Genomic DNA, 20,633 nt, shown 5'->3' on the forward strand with positions numbered 1-20,633 from the left:
AAAAAAAAAAAAAAACTGGCAGAACTCTCCTGACCCGCCCACTGCTCTCCTCAACAGAGTACTTCATCGATCTGCCTGTTCTGCTCCTCGCACTGTCTCTGATGAATCCTGTCACTGCCCTGCACCTCTGGCCTATACCCCAGTTCCGTATGAATAAATAAAACTTAAAAAAAAAACTGAAAACTATAAATCAGTGATATTTACAGGGATGGAGAGGGAATAGTATCAAAATGGGTGGGGAAAATGCACATGGCTAAGGTGGGGAAAATGCACAGGACTATGGTGATGGCACATAGGTGAATTGGGGGTAGGAAGTCTACAGGGATTACAACCGAAATTAAAAAAAAAAAAGCACAAAATGAAGAATTATGTAAAAAATAAATAAAACAATCATATTTTGTATCACAACAAAAAGGAAGACATGCCTGAAAGTAAACTAAACAAAGTTGAAAGTCTACAAATTGAACAATAAGATGTTGTGTAAGGAAACAGAATAAGACACTAAGAAATGGAAAGACATCCAGTGTCCATGGATTGGAAGAATGAACATTGTTCTTATGACCATATTACCTACAGCAAGTTACAGATCTAATGCAATATCTATCAAAATCGTAATGACATTTTTCAAGAAAACAGAACAATCAATTATGAAGTTTGTATAGCACTACAAATAATATATACATATGAAATTAGATACTTAAGTCCATAAAAAACAATCAAAGACTAATTAAGAATGGATTAGGATCTTGAACAAAAGAAAAAGACAAGAAAACACAAAAAATGTAATGAAAATATAGGTGATACACACACAGTGACCACAATGATATGTTATGGGATACGAATACAGTGCTGAGGAAAACAAAACAAAAATAAACAATTTGAACTATATCAAAGTAGAATTTGCACCTTAATTCTAGTTTTCACTCATTTTGAAACATAAATAACCAAGAAAAGAAACTGAAAAAATACAACAAAAACAATTCTTAGACAATGTGAATAATATACTGATTTCCAGAGGAGATATTGGGGAGGGAGACAGGGAGAGGAAACAGAAGTTGATAGCGCCATTAGCTTCCATAGAAGGTGAGTAAAACACACTCACATATGGTGGTGTGATACTGTTATATAGTTATATAAATACATAACATGTTAGTATACATTATATATTATATATTCACCATATATAGATGATGTAATATATTGTTATGTAAATTATTAGTAAATAAATAAAAATATGAGAAAAAGGGGGAACAGTATTAATACTGTTGCTAGAATTATGGTTGCTAGGGTCTGGAGGTGTGAGAAATGGGAGATGATGATTAAAGTATACAAGTTTTATAGTTATAGAATACATTCTAAAGAGTTAATGTACATTAGGGTGACTGCAGTTAATCATACTGTATTGTGTATTGTTTATCTATGGAATTCACTAAGAATTGTATAAGAATTATCACCAAAAAAGCTAAAGAGTGAACTATGTGAGGTGTTGGGTGTGTTGATTGTTTTAATCATTTCATGAGGTATATCAAATCATGGTTTGCATTTTAAATTACACACAATAACATACAAATTAGACAAATTAATTTATATACAAAATGAATATTTAATGAAAAAAGAAAGAGGTAATACCTAGTTTCAAGATCACAAATATCTCATTCTACCCCTTCTTGTGAGAAGGTTGTCTATTCAGTGTGTTAGCTTTACAAATCCACTTTAGCCTAATCCTCTCACTGGCCTTAGTGCTTTTCAAATATGTCTAATATTAAAGAGGAAAGATTAAAATGACAGAACCAATGATAGGTATAAGCTTAGAGAACATCAAATCAAAAAAATTAAAACCAGTTATTTCTTACTTGTAATGCTTATTTATTTACTTACTTATTTATGCATAGAAGAACTGGGGTATAAGCCAGAGGTGCAGGGGATGAAAGGATCACTAGAGAAAGAATGGGGAGCAGAACAGGCAGATGTACTGAAATACACTGCTGAGGGGAGCAGTGGGAGTGCTGTGCTTTGTGGGTCAGGATCAAACTCAGGCAATAGTGGCTATAACGCTGGGACATAATAAACCTCCAGGCCACCAGGAAAGTCGCATTTCTTAATTAAAAATAGTTTTACTAACAATTACTTCAGAATTTGAACCATGGTAAAGTGTCAAATTCAATTTTGAGTTCCAAATTTTAAGTCTACTACTATTTTTTGTTAACAGAAATAAATGTTTCCCATCTAACATCTTAATTAAAGCACTCATCTGAATAGCATTTTGCCTCTAAGGTGGCTATCAACAAATTCAACTAGTGCAACCTTTGACACATCATAAAGCTCTTAGTTACCCATACTAGCGGCCGTCATCCCATGTTCCTGCAGAAACGTCAGCATCGAAATGGTTGCATTTATCACAATTTTAGAAGCGTTGGTAAAAGTGTGGTTTAGTGACAACCAATCTAAATCTTCCAGAGATGTTAAAGAACTGGAACCAAAACAAAACCAAAGCCATGTGAGTTGCTCATTAGCAAAATAAATGGCACCATTGCAGCTCTACTTCTCCCACATGCTGGGTCACAGCATTCAACACAGCTTTAAACATGTCTCTAAATCCATGGAGTTTGAAGAGGTTCAGGGACTAAAAATAATAATTAAACACTTCTAGTAAAACACTTGGATACCTTAGTCACCTTTTGCTCTGACTTTTACACAGAACTTAAGTTGACTCTATCATTGGTGTGTTCCTCATGCTCACATGGCAGCCAAGAGGCTGTTCAGGTACAAATGCTTTTGTCCCCAAGAAGCTAATAAGCAACCAGCCTGGTTGCTTCAAATCAAATACTTGGCTAAATATCTGGAGGACATCCTCCTGAAGTACCAGGGACCTCATTTCTGCACTCTGTCTTTCCCCATGGATATCAATCATGTCAGGCCTTAAGTTTGTGATTTTTGAACCATTTCACACAAGAGATTTTTAGTTCACTTGCATGTAATATTGATTTCTTTAAATATTAATATCTTATTTTATAAATAATAATGTTTAAATTTATAAATTAGAAAACCCATTCTAAGTGGGAATGTGTCTAAATTTTAGAAAAGCAAGGTCATTAATATGCAAATGTGCTTTTAACAAGTTTTCTTATAGTTTCTCATTAAAGAGACTCTCTCTGACATCCTTGTATATTGAAGAGTATTCCAAGAATAGGAGAAATATTAACAACAATTTTAAGCCTACTACTATTTTTTGTTAACAGAAATAAATGTTTTTCATTTAGCATCTTAATTAAAGCACTTATCTGAATAGCATTTTGCCTCTAAGATGGCTATCAACAAATTCAACTAGTGCCACATGAAAAAATATCTCTGTGAATACAGATTTTCTTGATATTGTGTCAGTGAAGCAAAACATACAAATAAAATGTGTGCTTATACTGATATGATAAAGCAACTATCATCAATATTTTCTAATTTCTAAATGCATTTCTCTAAAAATAGCCCTTCTGTCCTCACTGCTAAAAATATCCTGGATTTCTAGGGCAGAAGACAACAATGCAAAAGGAAGTACCCCAACCGTGTCTACATATTTAAATTATAAATGAAACCAACAAACGGTCAAAATTTGTTCAGTTTTCCTATATTAATAAATAGCCCTTTTTAACAACTTGAACAGCCAAGTTCAAGTTAAGAATTTACTGAATCTCACAGATATGGACTGGAATATGAAGGGTTGGAAACACCCAGTCCATCCATCTTCCACACTCCTACCTAGCTCTATCTGGACAACAAGGTCCTTGTGGGCACAAATGGCACCGTTCACACACTTGGTCCCACCCTCTTACACACAGCTCCCACTGCTGTTGGATCACCCGCCCCTTGGGGTGCACATGACAGTGATGAGAGCTGGCCTCAGACAGGGAGATCAGGAAGAGGCCCAGGCAGTTCCAGATATAGGATCTGTCATTGGGCAGGGGGGCACGAGACGAGGAGACTTTGTGGGCGCACCAGTTAACTCCATGGGCTTCCTGAGCTTTAAGCAGAGGTACCACTTATGAAAGCCCAGAGGGGTGCAGGAATGGGAAAGGGTCCTAATACCCTGGCCTAAGAGGAAGTTACTGACACTAAGAGGAAGTTACTGCTCACTGACAGCAAATAAAATAAGTGACAGTTAAAAAGCTGAAAAGAATATAAACTTTACTGATAAAATGTCATATTCATAGAATAGGTTTGCACAAGATAATTCAATTGGACCCTGTTATTAAACTAGTGGGAAGCTGCACCATGTCAAAGGGTTTCTTCAAGTTCTCCAGATAATATGATAATCAGAACCATCTGGAAGACTAGTGAATTATACAACTGAAAAAAAACTGAACTTTTCAGTTCTACATGTTTTGGACAACTGTGGGACCATTTATCAAGAAATTAGTTAAAATTGTCATATTCATGTCACACCTCTGAGAGTACAAAAATTTGAAACAACTCAAATGTAAATTATTAAGAAAATTATGCTGTGCTATATTTAACAAAATGGAATTTTTTGCAGCCTTTACAAATGATTATTTAAAACCATTAGAACATATGAAATGTTAGTATGTAATGTTAACAATCATGAGTCAAATGCTCTTAATATTATTGCACTTATATAAAATATTTATTTAGACAGATAACAGACACAGGAATGCAAGCTCCCAGAGCGACGTCATGATGGATTTTTTTTTCTTTTTGCTATCAATTACTCAGAGATATGTTCTTCCATTAAGAAATGAGGGAGAAAAAGTCAACAAACCGATAATTAATCACATTTTTCTCTTTAACTTACTTCAACACCACCTGAAGAAGGTGCACTGCTTCGTGGATGCCATCTTCAATGCCACCACTATTCACATAAAGTCTGGGCAATAAAAGGAGAAAATCCCAAATATGGGGCTGCCGGTGAAGGCTCTCCAATGCCAATATCACCTCTTCAGTCTTATTGAGATCCATCTGATAAATAAAAACAAACAAGATTTTTCCCCTTTAGTTGTATTAATCAATTTAATGAGGGAGTTGGGGAAGGCCTTCTACAAAGGTATAAGGCATTGAATCCCTGGTGACAGAGACACCTAATATGTAATTTGGAATAGACAATTTTTTAAATTACACCATTAAATTGCTTTTTGTTAATTATTTTGAGATTTTGGACAGGAAAGGATAGGTTGAGAAGGCATGACCTTAAAACAAGCTATTCCAACTTCTAAGACTTTGAACCACATCTTATAGTGAGTTTTTGTTAAGATATGAACAAAAAATGTAATACCGTCTGCTGTTAGAGGCTTTCTATTATTACAAATGAACCCAATCAAAAATAGCACACAGACAATAACTGACTACTATATTTCCTCCACAAAGAAACCCCTAACCCCATTTTCCCACCACCATTACACCCAAAAAGCTGGTTTTATAGCATAATCACTAGTTTCTCAGTGTGGTATGAAGCAAACAAATAATTTCAGCTAGAAGAATATTTTAATAACAGTCATGAAATTAGAAAACAAAGATCAGATTTCTTTTTCTTGAGTAGTAGATAAAAAAAAAAAAATGAGACCCACTGGAAAGACATAAAGACATTCATTACAATAGGTGGAAGACAGAAGTGTTTTTCCCCAGGCAAAGGTATAGGGAAAATGTTGATAAAGTCATTTCATTAAAGTATAAAGTACAGCTTTAAAAAACAGCTCTGTAAGCAAAGGGCTGAATGCCGGGACCTACTAAAAGGAATGGGGAGAGGGAGAAGCTCATATGGGAAAAACACAATGTAACTAAGGAAGGATAGCTTGATCAGAGACACACATTAGCACCTTGTATGTGGTGTTCCATGCTCTAGGAATGGGAAAGTGGAAAAATAGATAAAACATGCTCTCAGCCCTCCCTAGGACCCCTCTCACTGCCCCTGCACCTCTGGCTTGTACCCCAGTTCTGTATGCATAAATAAATAAATCTTTTTTTAAAAATGCTCTCTCCGGCCATCCCTGTTGGCACAAGGGATTAATGCGCAGCATTATGAAGCTATCTGCAACCACTGCAGCGCAAGTTCCATCCCCAGCCAGGGAGCTGACCCACATGGTGTGGCAGACCTTTCTAGCCTGCTGTTCCCCTCAGAAGTATGTCTCAGACAATTCACCTGTTCTTTTCCCCACTCTGTCTCTTACCCCTGCACCTCTGGCTTGTACCACAGTTCTTGTATGAATAAATAAATAAATCTTTAAAAGAAAAAACACATGGTATCTTTTGGTGAAATGACAACCCAGAAACTCTAGACCATCTCAATTACTGCCCTATTCTGTGCTGTAAGTCCTGCCATGTTGGCTCACTTCCCTCAACTTAGTTCCCATTCCTTCAATAAAACTGAGATTTTGCACAGTTCAGAGAAGTTATACATTACTCATGAAAGAACTCAATATGTTCTCCACAGCAATAGTTGCAACATAGAAGACTCAGGTTGCTGGCTTTCAACCTCCCTCAGCAGAAATAGAGGAGTCCCAGAATCTCTGGGTCCACTCCCTAATTTATTTCTGTAGGATTTGGGCTTCTGACTTAACTATCACTCTCCAATATAACTCCTTTCATGTAGAGATTTAACATCTCCTATGTGTTCCTTCCAATCTCCTCTGTTACTTGAGTCATTTTGATGTTTTCTGCTATCTGAAAACATCACCCATTCCTGTGGTCAAAATTTTTACTTTTTTATTAACAATTCCTGAAATTCATTCACACTGCTCTTCAGTTACAAATTCCTAACTCAACTACAAGGTAAATAACCAACAACCCTCTGTCTTCACTGCCACCTTCACTTCCTGTCCTTGATTATGAATTGTTTCCCTGAATTGTTCACTCAACACACTCTCCTCTCTAACACATTCTTATATATTACCTGATGAAATCTCCAACACAGCCAATTTCAACAATCCATACCCTCACTCTTCTAGCTCAATACAACTGTAGAAAAATACAGACTAAATTCAGGCTAAGCAACTTGGTTCATTTTAATGTCATGGGTGCTTGTGCCTAGTTATGAAAACCAAAAGTGTGTGCAGACGTTGTTAAATATTAAATAGAGGGCAAAACAACCTAAATGTACCAAGCATTTACATCCTAGGCTTAACTTGGAACTGGATGGACATTAAGCCTATTTTGGACGTCAGAGCTCACCTTCTGTTTCCTTAGATCCAGAGGCTTTCCAACAAAAATTAAAACTTATATTTCAATCCATCTTTGAATGATACTGTCTGCCCCCAAATACATTTTTGTGGAGTTACTAAAAATAAAATACTAAAAAACAAGTGCTCATAAATCAAATAACATTTAAAACTAATGTTTTGAACTTAACTGCTATGTCTCCGATGAGTAAGGTTCAATCTTTTGTTAAGATACTTACTGTTAAAAAGCTGGAACCATAAGAAGAATCTATAATAAAGAACATTTCAGATGTATTAGTTCAAGTAACAATAGAAAATATATTACTGAATGTTTACCTTGTTCAAAGGCCAAATAGACCATCAATTCTGTGGGTCAGAATCCTGAACCGAGAATAAGTCTTAAGGAAACAGTAACTTTTCATTTCTAAAACATATTAATAGTAAATAAACTCCTAGTAAATGATTTAGCTGGTAAATCAAATTGCAATAATTTGTTAAAAGTATCATTTTATCAAATTCTAATTCCATGGGCATTGTGAGCTTTTAGGAGAGGGTAGGGAGAGTGGAGGGAAAATGGAGAAAAACATAACAAATAAACAAAGAAAATAGCTAAAGAGGGAAAGAAAATTAAAATTATGATTTTCTAGATTATATCTGAAATAACATCATGATATCATGATATAATGAAAAACATACACTGGCCTCTGTCCCCTGATTCCTGATACAGAGTTCCTAAAGTCTTTACAGTTTCCTGAAAGATGGAGGTACTGTAGAAATCTTTTTGTTGTCCCATTTGGTTTTAGTTCCCAGTTCCAGACAGATCATGGAATCTCTGGGATGATAACTATGTATGTTGTATGCTAATAAGTAACTGGTGGCTGAGTCCCTAGATGCGTCACTGTGGAGGCTGTTCCTTTGAAAGTCCAAGGCAAGATTAGATGATTGGCACTTTCACCTTGACTCCCCCAACCCTGAACTACAAGGAAATGAACCCTGGAGATTAAGTTAATTACCTGTGGTCAGTCATTTGAACAATCATGCCTCCCTAATGGAAACTCCATATAGTTCCTAAGCAAGGTTCAAAGAACTTATGATGAACAAACACATCCACATGCTGTTAGCACACCCAACTCCATGGAAACAAAATCTCCCATATTTGAAACTTCCACACTTACTATGTATACACCCTCACCTGTATTCTAAATTATATTCTTTATATACCAGGAGCATGAAGGATTGGGGAAAAAAAAACAACAACAAATGTATGTAGTAGATTAGAAATGAAAACAGTGAACAACTATAAACCAGAGACATTTTATGGGGATAAAAAGGGGGATGCTATCAGAACTGGGGTGGGAAGAGTACACTGGGCTATGGTGATGGCACACAGGTGAATTGGTGGTGGGAAGCCCACAGAGATTACAACTGAGATGAAAAATGCACAAAATTAAGAATGATGTAAAAATTAAAAATAAATAAATAATAAAGTGATAAAATATGGATCAAACTTGTATAAAAATCCATGTGATCATTTTAAATACTGAAAATATTAACTTTACTAGCTACTCATTTTTATAATAAGTCATAACTTTAAAAATAAAATAACTGTACATACATAAAAAAATAATAAACTAGTAATTAAAATGATTCCAGAGCATTTCCAGAAAATTGTGGCACTTGAACAGAAGTCATTGAATAACCAATTTATATCTCAATTAGACAAAGCTTTTAAGTGCCGTAGGAACTCAATACTTGGTCTGGAGTGGGGATACTCATTGAATTGAGCCCTTAACCTACGGGGTCTGAACTCCAGGTAGTGTCATAATTTGATTAAATAGTAGGATACAACTGGTGTGCACAGAGAATTAGATGATGGCTTGATATAGAAAACCCACATATATGCTGTCAGAAATGTGTGTAAAGGAATCTATTTCTTTAATTTAAACTTCATGGTAAATGACTCAAATTGCTGCAAATTGAAGATCAAGTGGAGACTTCATCTAAAAAATAGTAGTTCTCCCTTTGGTGGAAAGTTTAAATCCTCATTTGGAAAACCAACCACATAAACGAATGATCTTATAATAGTGCCTAATATGAGAAATCCATGACTGGAAATCTATTCTGGTCTTTTCTTTAGGCACCTAGAGTCCATAGTGAAATCTGCTTGTCTCCGACTTCCCTGGTGCTATCTTTTCTCTCAGCAATGATCTATAAGATCACCTTTTGCAGAACTCTTTCAATATTTTTCTGCCAAAGTCTTTATTCCACTGTCTTGTACATATTCCACAGAGTATGCATGTATATATAAATATACATATACTATACATATACATATTAACCAAGCTCTCTAAGACCTACATCTGTTCTAACTTTCTCTATCATACATTTAAAAATAGAGTTTGAAGCCTCTTAGAAGTTGGACATGCTTCATAATGAACAGAAATAATCCACATCAATAAACCAAAGCTTTATTATCAAGGGAAGCTAATCATCAAAGACAAGAAATAAAGGAGTAATAACATAGAAAGACCAATACAAGACTAAAAGGAAGAGAAAGAAATTGTGTGGGTGTGTGTATGTTACCTAATGCTTGACATTCCTTAGCTAAGAAAAGGAAACAGCTTGAGGAGAAGGAAAGTAGTTCAATAAACTGAGTAGGGCAACAGACTCAAGTCTGAAAGACCATCATACTGAGCAGGGTAGTTCTCCAGAGTTATAAAGGAGTAGAAGGGGGAGCATGGACAAGGGTTAGCATGTTAATTCTTGTGATGCAGTCCTCTGGCAATTCAGATTTGCACCAGCTTTCTTTGCTGACCTAGTAGCCATCAAATCAACTCCAATGCTATCTCCTTAGATGCTTTTTCCCCATGGAATGTAAAAAAACAAGATTGTTAAACTTAGAGGATAAATAAAGAAGATAAGAATAATTATCTGATAGGACAAGAAGAGAGATATGTATGAGTGTGTGTGTGTGTGTGTGTGTGTAAAGTTGGGGCTTGACTTTAAAAATAGAGAAAGAGAACAAGAGAAAGGAAGCTAGAATTTGAAGGAAGAAAGCATATAGAGAAATCCCTATGAAGACAAAGAGAAGATTTACCCACAGGGCCTCTGGGAACCAAGAAATGCCTATGGAGTTTTCCCAGTAAGAAAGTTCCCAAGTGGAAATTCAGTTCCACCTGCCATACCTATCACCAATTGTTGGGCCTCTACCTTGGAGAATATTCCTTTCTCTAAAACACACATAATAGCCTATTGCAATAAAATGTAACTAGGATTTAAGAACATTCTGACTCTTACAACCTCATGGAGTCCCACCTGAACCTATGTCCTAGGAAGCAGTTAAAATTTGCAGATATTTACTTGCCTGGAGTTTCAGATCTTTGTACCCAAAGGTTTTGTAAGTTTTCTGCTTTGTCCATCAGTTCATACACATCCTCAGCAAGGTCCTGTAGCTCTTTTAAGAATGTCAAATCATTGACCTTGTGACACTCTGCTGTTGAGAACCTAGGTGAACTTTAAATAAATAAAATAAATGCCACTGTAAAATTCATATACAGAAGTTTCACCATCATATTTAAAGTTTTTTAAAACCAATTCCAAATCATTTTCACTGAACTTGTAACTATTGACACTTGCATACTTGATAAGGATATAGAATAAAAAATTACCATTTTAAAAATGGTTTCCATCTCTCTATTATCTGTGAAGCTCAACCACTTCATATGTTTCTTACCTGTTTTACGTTTTTCATTATTCAACATATTATAGAAAATATGACTTGTACAAGGTGCTGGGATAAAAACACCAGTAACCAGAAGATACCCATTCATTGCACATGATGAGAACAGAAGTGAACATATTTGCCTCATAATTGTAGGTGGTGGTAAATATATTTTAATATGGCAATGAGATAGATAGTTTGCAAGTGGAAAAATCTGCCATATAAAAGGTGCTGCAATGCTGAGAAGAAATTTTAGGCCGAAATTTGAAAAAAAGAAATGGTCCAGAAAAAGGGAATTTGGGGTGAATGTGGGAAGATGGTCAGAAAGAATCAATGCAAAAGCTTAGAATTAGAAAGGTTGATTTGAATAATAGTGAGAAAGAAAGGGAGAAGGTGGGAGAGAGGAAGAAAGTATAAAGGAGGAGTGAGCATTTGGAAGGGAGGGAAATTGAAAAAACAGAGAGAAAGAGAGAAATGTTGTATGAAGAGTGGGAAAGGGGACAGTGTGAAGACAGGGATATATGAAACCCAACCTTGTATCAGTCATGGGCGAATTGGTGCGTGGGCACCAGAGAAGTGGGGACCTGGGGCAGGTTTCACCAGGGACAGTCTGATCTGATTTCAATTCTGGGAGAGTTCTCTGACTCTAGCTGGAGTACACGCCAAATTCAGTAGAACGGGTGTTGAAAGCAGCCAAAGTTAAATGGCTTTGGAGAAAAGATAGAAAGCATATTAAAGTTTAATGTGGAAATGAACTTAGATGACCTTTAATGACTGCGCATGGGTATAATAACTATGTCTTTCATTTTCTGTATTTCTGAGACTTTGACACATGGTCTACCCCAGGACTAGTAATTTCCTAACAAAAGACTCTCCAGATAATCACATCTGTGTTGAGATGTCTTACTCACACAATTAGAATAAATCATAGCCACCATGGGAGCAGGGTTTAGTGGAGGGACATTCTTAAGGAACTTGCAGAATAAAGTTAGAGTAAATTGTTGGGGGGGGCACCTCCTTCAGGTATGACAAGCATAACACAACAGGCGAAAAAGAAAAGCCATAGATCAATTACCATAGCAAACACAGATATAAAAATCCTCAACTAAATCTAAACATCTAAGCAAGTTGAATTAAATATCTCCCTCTATATACAGGACTATAACCAAGTGGGATTTATTCCAGCATACAAGGATTATACAAAGTCAGAAAAGCAATTAATATAATTAACCACATTAATAAAATGAAAGATAAAAATCATATGATCGATAGATGCTGAGAAAACATTTGAAAAGATCCAAAATCCCTCTATGATGAAAACCCTCAAAAAACTGAAGCTAGGTGGAATATACCTCCACACATGTAACAAACTCACAGCTACATCATTCTCCATGGTAAAACACTGAAAGGTTTTCCATTAAGATCTAGTACAAGACAAAGATGTTCATTTTTACCGCTACTGTTCAACACAGTATGGGAAGTCTTAACTAGAATAATTAAACATTAGAGGGATATAAAATGTGTTCAAATTGGAAAAGAAGAAATAAAAAGATCATTATTTTCAGATGACCTAATAATATACTTAGAGAATCCTCAATGATTCCACTAGGAAATTAATTAAAAGAATAAATCAGTGGTATGGCAGGTTATAAAAACAATACACAAAAATCAGTTGTTTTTCTTTATACAATGAGTTGGACAAGAAAGATATCAAGAAAACAATACTATTTACAGTTACATCATAAAAATTACCTTGGAGTGAACAAAGGAGGTGAAGGACCTGTAATAGCCTCAGGAACTGGCCCACTCCCCAGTGCAGGCTGCACAAGGCCCTGACAGTAGCGACAATCAGCCTCCATTGAAGAAGTGTCTCACCATTGGCCCACATGCTATCACCTAGGGAACCAGCACACTCCCTAAGTGGGACGACACAGGGTCCTGCCTGTCATCAAAGGCTTGTCATCAAAGACACTCAGCTGCCCAATGTGAATTTCAACCAACCTGAGCCCTGTATGCCACTACCTGGAAAATGGTTCACTCCCAAGGCTGAGCCATGCACCACTACAGCTGAACACAGCCACCCATTGATAAGATCCACAGGACCACCCACTGGCACCTTGGAAACTTGCATATACCCAAGACCAGGCCACGCAGAGCCCTATCAAATAACAACAACCTTCAGTGATACTCCAGAACATGTCCCCATCCCTAGGCCCCCACACCAGTATCTCAGGCCCCAGCCCATGATAAATGCACCCCCCCCACAGAAGCAGCAACCCCCAGCTTTCTCTAGTAGGTAACCTAATCCAGTGCGGGATAGTTGGAGACACACATAGCAGACGCCAAACCACAACTGAAAGCAATGTGATGTCTGAACAAAAGAACAAGTGACCACAGGAGTCCAAATGGGAATATAAGCACAGAAAGAGAACAAATCTCAGAACACAGTCACAAAGAAATGGAAGATCTATCTCTACCAGACACATTATTCAACCTTGCCATTATAAAGAAATCTTTAGACCTCGGAGAAGATTCAGACAGATTGATGATATAAAGGAAATTTTTGAAAAACAAAAGGATGTTCTGAGGAGCAAAATCAATGAACAGAAGGTTGAAAAGATACTTCAAAGAAAGAAATAAAGGAGTTAGTGAAAAATGATTAGGTGGAAAATATTTATATAAAGTATACAAGTGCAAACAGAAGATCACATGAGTGAATTTGATGATAAAAATTTTCAAGACAAGATACAAGAAAAAGAGAAATGAAGTTTAAAAATGAGGAAACAATTCGTGAACAGATGCTCCTTGAGGGGAAGAGGAAGAGGCCACAACAGTGTGGGAGTGAGCACAACAGAATGTACACTATGGACGCTTCGGTGATGGGTGTTGTATGGTAACATCTACAAGAGGAGATCATCTACTTCTCAGCACAAACAACATTGCAAACCAACATTACAGTAAAAAAAAAAAAGAAAGAATAGAGTATAGAACACCAATAATTCCTGTATCTAGATTCACCTGTTCTTAGTATATTGCTCCATTTGCTTTAATATTCTTTGTTTCTATATGCATATAGCTCCATATTCATCTACATGCATAAATAGTTTTAACCATTTGAAAGTAAGTTCATATCATTTTTTTAAAGATTTATTTATTTATGCATACAAGAACTGGGATACAGGCCAGAGGTGTGGGGTGTGAGAGGATTTACCAAAGTCAGAGTGAGAGTCGAATAAGCAGATCTGCTGAAATATACTGCTGAGGTGCCACATCCCCTCCTACGGCACCTAAGTGAGAAATCCTTAGAGGTTGGCACGGTCAAGGTACCGGGCACACGGGAGGAAATCGTGGCCCTCCAGGAATAGAAGAATGGCTGATTCTCGAATGGTCACTTTTAATTTGTTTTCTGATTCTGTTGACACACAAGGCACTGAACTAAAGAAATGATATGGATACTGCGCTTCGTTTCTAATGATACTCTTGATAAGAATGTAACTTCCTCTATCTCGATACTGATTTACTTCTGAGAAACTCCTTTACAATCTTTAATTCTATTATACAATTAACTCCTGTATACCAGGTGGCTTGTGAAATGAATGGAGAGAGTAATTAAAAGGATTAGAAAGGCATAGGTGACAGGGCATTTGTTTAGCAGCACTGAACCTTGAATACACAGTGGTTTCCTAGGGCCCCAAGTTGGTTTCGGGCCCCTGGCAACATCTCAGAAACAAAAACAAATTAATGTACTACCTGTCATGCTTCTATTAAAAGAATCATTGTATCCCTATATTTGCTTGCCAAGAAAAATTGTATAAATGCTCTGCACTCTTAAAAATAAAACACATTCAGATATACACTCCTAGAAGTTGTGTCTGTCCGTCACTCATCCTCATCCTTGTTCACCCTGCGCCAGAATTGCAATCCCTGAAACTTGTCTCCTACTCCTGCTGCGCTGGTCCACGGCACTGAGGGGAGCAGCAGGTGAGACAGGAGAGGTCTGCTGCACCATGTGGGTCACCCCCCTGGCATCATCACAAGGAATCAAACTCATGATGCAGTGACTGTGGACAGCTTCATAGTGCTACCCTTTAACCCACTAAGTCACCAAGGAGAGCCCTGTATGTCATTTTTAAGTCTAAATATTTCAAAAGAATAAAAATATTTTCATACATGAAAAGTAAAAAGTAAGCATAATATTCCCAAATCATTTGTAAGAAATGTTATCTCCATTTTTTTCTTTGATTTTATTTTAGCTTTCACTAATTCGACTATAGAAGCCAAGTGATGTAGATGAATGAACAATGCTATTCCCCAGAGCAATGTTTTCAAAGAAAAATACTGGAAATTATAAATGACCAACAACAGTCTAGCCAAATACATAGCAATGTAGATTTTTAAAGGATTTCCTTTGTCATTAAAAGCAGGGCTCCTGAAAATGGTCTCCTTTCAAAATGATCAATCTTGAAGACTTTCCTGGTGGCACAAGAGGTGAAAATGCAGCACTGTGAAGCTATCCCCAGCCACTGCAGCACAAGTTCTATCCCAGGCCAGGAAACTGATCCACATGGTGCAGCAGACCTCTCCAGTTTTGCCCACTGTTCCTCTCAGCAGTGTGTTTCAGTAAATCTACCTGTTCTGCATGCCCAAATGGGGTGAGTCTTCTCTGGCTTTGTATCTGGTGAATCCTCTCAATCCCCACACCTCTTGCCTGTGTCCCAGTTCTTATATGTATAAATAATAAATATTTTTTAATGAATAATCAACCTTGAGCATGCTGATGGATTACTGAGAAAGTAAGTTCAAGATACTGACACTGGGTGCTTCTTCCAAGTGGTTCTCATCCATTGTATAGAAAGTGGTCAGGCCAAATTTTGACCAGCACTTCTTTTTTTTTTAACATTTGTTAATTTATGAATACAGAACTAGGGTACAGGCCAGAGGTGCAGGAGCAGTGAGAGGATTCACCAGGAACAGTGTGGGGAGCAGAACAGGCCTACTGACGATGTATATTGCTGAGGGGGAGCAGTGGGAGGGTCAGGTGAGGTCTGCCATGCCATGTGTATCATCTATAGGGCAAGGATTGAACTCATGCTGAAGTGGCTTTAGTTTTTTAGTGCTGTGCTTTAACCTATGCCACACCAGGGAGGGCCTGACCAATACTATATATATATATATGAAGATTTCTTTGTTCATACAGAACTGGGGTACAAGCCAGAAGTGCAGAGGTAGTGAGAAGATTTACCAGAGATAAAGTGGGGAGCAGAACATGCAGATGGACAAAGTACACGGCTGAGGGGGAGCAGCAGGTGGGTCAGGAGAGGTTCGCCATGCCACATGGTCTACTCCAGGGCCAGGATCGAACTCACACTGAAGTGGTTGCTGCCAGCTTGCAGTGCTGGATTCTAATCTGTTGAGCCACCAGGGAAGGACCTGACCAGCCTTCTTAATGGCTCTGGTACAGATGTTCATGCACTAACTTAATGGTAAAATATGCACAATGTAATTCTAACTGGAAAGAGATGAAAAAATCGATGTTTTTTTCTTAATTCATATATACATGTATTTGAGAAAGAAGATTTTATTACGAGTTAACAAAGATGAAACATTCTATGACCTTTGAAGTTAGTACACCTACATTTACTCTTAAATTCAGTATATAATTTTTACTCAGTAAGATGTGACTGAGTTAAAATAGAAAACTATTTTGTCAAGTTGCCAGAATCTTAATAAATTGGTGGTACAACCAGTTAAATTTAGCATACAAAGAAGGAGGAAAAAGTAAAAATTATAGAAACCTTCTCCTGATTCAAAAGTTACAGAGCCTGTTAGACATTTTTAGCCCCAATTCATTTATTTTACAAACTGAAGAACACTGTGGAAATGAACTAAAAGTTGTAAATGGGTTAATCTATCATGAAAAAATAACAAAGATTGTGTGATCCCTCCCATGAACATTGTTTCATTAAATTTTCACAACCTGTTATGAAGTAGGAAAAGGTTCAACAGACATTGACTGATGACTAAAATAAATTCAACACCTTTCAGTTAACAGTAAACTTGGAGATGAGGAAATTACACCCAGAAAAATAAATTTCCATCTGAGTTTGCAAAAGTGAAGGAGCCAGGGCAGAGTCAGGGCCCAGTTTTCCCAGGGCCATCTCACCCATTTGATGTACATGCAGTGAAGTTTCACCTGTTAAATGGTGGCCTTCAACTTAAATGGGTCAGAATTCCCAAAGCACTGTAAGAAGTAGGTTGTAATTTCCATGAGTACACAGTAAGAGATAAAACTGTCCTCTAGCAGCTCCTATCTCACTCACATGTGGGGCTTCCCTGGGAACCCATAACATTAACAGATTATACACTGATGAAATTCAAGGTGAGTTCTCCTCTAATACTGAGCTGGCTTTGTTCTTTTTTTGTAATTTTATTCTTCAAAAGTGCCTTATTTGTCCTTGAGATCAGATTTTTAACTATTATTAACATGTTTAGAGCAGAAAAATACACAGAAAATCCTTGATTTAATATTGATTTGTGTGTGTGTGTGTGTGTGTGTGTGTGTGTGTGTGTGTGTGTGTGTGTGAAGAAAGAGAGAGAGCGAATTCTGTAATCCCAGGGAAATCCCAGTATTATAATAGGATTTGGCTGAGAGTAATTTCCTCCTTCTTGAGTTCACTTCTTTCTTTGGTCTTTATTACATAAGAGTTGAACTTGCCTGTTATAAAAAAACATAGTGAAGGAGGATACTCAGAGAACATTACAATGTGAGGGAAATTGAGGTCACATGGCAGATGATTAAACTTCTTTCTCAAGCCAAATGCTGCACCTAACTAGCTATCCCATAGTATCTCATAAATAGGAGGAATTGTTAATTTCATCATGAGTTTGCAGATGAGAAAACAGACAGAATGCAGGTTCTCCTGGAGTTTGTTGTTTTTTCTACTAGTGTGTTGGATAATCATCTTTGAAATAAGGTCAGAATGCTGCCACCAAAATAGTGATGGTGAGCAAGTCAATATAAAGTCTTGTACATGCCCCAACACCTAACTTTATCTAGAAGAATAAAGGGGAGTGAAAGTTCAGCTACTATTGATATAATGCTCACTTTCAAGATAAATGACAAGAGTAAAGATGAAGTATGATTATTGTTTATATCACAAGTTATGTTAATTTTTTACTTAGTATACAAATAATTTCTTACAGAACTAAACTTGTTTATAAGACAATCAATTTCAAAAGGAAAAATAATTCTAAGAATGTTGTTTGAAATATCTCCTTCAGCACCAGTGAGGAAAGCTTAACTAATACTGACTCTTAACCCTGATTGTCCTCATCTGAATAAGGGCAGCTATCTGAGAGGAAAAAATACTTCAGGGCTAATTTGACTTTTGAAATCTGGAATAAGTCTCAGGCCTAAATGAGAGGGAACATTTTAGAAAGTTACATCCAAGAAAGAATGAAAGTAGGAATTGTTGAGAATTTTTTTGAGGTATATTTAACACACAATAAATCATCAAATGCCATACTGAAAACAAAGGCTTTAATTATTTAGTGGGATTTCACACACTGTCTCAAACATACTCTTGACTACCCTTGTTTCTTACAAAGGTTATCCAGGTATCAAAATGAACTCATATCTTATTTTCAGGTAAAACTAGGAAAGATAATGGAAAAAAATATATTTATCACAAAGACAGGAGGCGCAAGATGACAATAAAAAAAGTGAGTGCAAAGGCTGACCACCTCTGAGTAACCCTGGCTAGTGACACAGTAGGTGAGGCAAGGGACTATGAGTGCACTGGGAGCAATATCCATACGAGGTGACTAGACTGGCTGTTGGCAACACTGAAGTTCTTTCTATTGCCTCAGATCCACCTGGCAGTGAAATGCAATTTATATGAGGCCATAATTATGAAAATAGCATGGTACTGGAACAATAACGGACACATAGGCCAATAGAAGAGGATTAAGTTAACAGAAATAAAATCACAGATTTATGGATAACTAATGTATGACAAAGGTATAAAAAAGCATATTGGAAAAAAAAAGAACACCTTCAATAATTGGTTCTGGGAAAATTGGACTGCCAATTGTAAAATAATGAAACAGGGCCCACCCTTGTGGCACAGAGGATTAAAGCACAGTACTGCAGGCTAGCTGGCAGGTTCAGTGCGAGCTCTATCCCCAGACCCAGAGCTGACCCACATGGCACAGCAGACCTTGCCTGTCTCACCCACTGCTCTCCTCAGCAGTGTACTTCAACATGCTGTTTTGATCCCCACTCTGACTCTGGTAAATCCTCTCACTGCCTCTGCATCTCTGCCTTGAACCGTAGTTCTGTATGCATAAATAGATAAATCTTTAAAAACAAGCAAAGAATGAATCAAAACATTTTAACACCATACATGAAAATCAGCTCAAAATAGAAAAGACTTGGATGTAAAACCTGGAATCATAGGCAAAATGCTTCACAGTATAATCAACAGAAACATCTTCACAGACTCATCTGTAGCAGCCAGAAAAACAAAAGAGAAAGCAAACAACTGGGGCAATATCAAACTTAAAAGATGCTGTACAGTGAAAGAGACAGTAACCAAAACAAAAAGACAGCCTAAGAATGAAAATATTTGCATGTCATATATCTGATAAAGAGTTGATAACAAAGGTCTACAAAGTGTTTATACAACTCAACAACAACAAAAATCAACCCAATCAAAAAATGGGCAAAAAGCTGAATAAGCACTTCTCCAAAAAAGACATACAGAGGACCAACCACCATGGGGGAAAAAAAATGTTCATTATCGATTCTCAAAGAAAAGAAGCACCGGGGGTTACATCCCCCCAGCAATGAGTGATTTCACATGAGCCAGTCTGGCTAAAAGGAAAGGTCTTGGGAATGATGATTCTCTTCAGCTGAATCAGTTCTTTAAAGGACTGACAGCTGACTGTTGTTTGCTCGCAGGGTTTCTGGGAGTTGGGTATGTATAAATGCCTCATTCCTGACTGGGTTTCTGGCAAAGCAACAAGGTGCTTGTTTTGACGACTTTGTCAACTTCGATAGAAGTCTCACTCTACAATCTGGAGCGACGGGACGGGGATTTGCACTGGAAAACACTTAAAAGTACACAGTGAGACTTCCGGAAGATGGTGGCAGAGTAAAGACGCCGAGATCACCGCGTCCAAGCCTGCATAGGAATAGAGGACTGAAAACGGACTATAGACTCACTTACTACAAGTTTTAACCCAAACGAAAACACCCTGGACTCACTAGAAGGTAGATAACTGAGAGGGAATCGGCGATTGGAAAACCCGGGCCCCTGGAAGTTCCGCGGGCTGCAGGAGCCGCTTTGCCCCACGCTAAACCCTGGAGGTAAAGCTGGACGGCTCAGCTCAGTGAGTGGAGCCCAGGCTGCACAAAGACTGCAAATCTGATCCTCAATACCTGGGTGAGGGAAAAATCGCTGAATCTGCAGACCCTATCCAGAGCACCTGGGCGCAGCGCAAAGCCGCTGATCAGCTCGACCAGCTCGGGAACCAACCGGCAAGATAGCGGCAGAATAAAGACACCGAGGCGACTACATCCAAACTCGCACGGGATTATACAAAAACGGACTATAGACCTTCATACTACGAGTTTCAACCCAAATGAGAACGCCCTGGACTCACTGGAAGGAAAATAACCGAGGGAGAACCGGCGATTGGGGAGTTCCCATAAGGGAAGCCGCACAGGCAGGAACTGATCCGGGAACGCCAGC

At 37.5% G+C, this 20,633-nt stretch overlaps 1 protein-coding gene across 1 annotated transcript in view; it reads right to left on the reverse strand.

Moving 5' to 3' along the window:
- ABCA13 (ATP-binding cassette, sub-family A (ABC1), member 13) overlaps positions 1-20,633 on the reverse strand; it is a 436,597-nt gene that overhangs the window by 387,667 nt on the left and 28,297 nt on the right. Inside the window, exons 4-7 of the mRNA XM_004676530.2 lie at positions 10,522-10,670; positions 7,397-7,425; positions 4,802-4,965; positions 2,340-2,470 (exon numbers count right to left, since the gene is read on the reverse strand). Of these exons, the coding sequence (XP_004676587.1) occupies positions 2,340-2,470; positions 4,802-4,965; positions 7,397-7,425; positions 10,522-10,670 (473 nt within the window). The remainder of the gene's footprint in view (positions 1-2,339; positions 2,471-4,801; positions 4,966-7,396; positions 7,426-10,521; positions 10,671-20,633) is intronic.

The sequence above is a fragment of the Condylura cristata genome, unplaced genomic scaffold, assembly GCF_000260355.1.
Source record: "Condylura cristata isolate star-nosed mole 26May11 unplaced genomic scaffold, ConCri1.0 scaffold00004, whole genome shotgun sequence".
NCBI classification, from domain to species: Eukaryota; Metazoa; Chordata; class Mammalia; order Eulipotyphla; family Talpidae; genus Condylura; species Condylura cristata.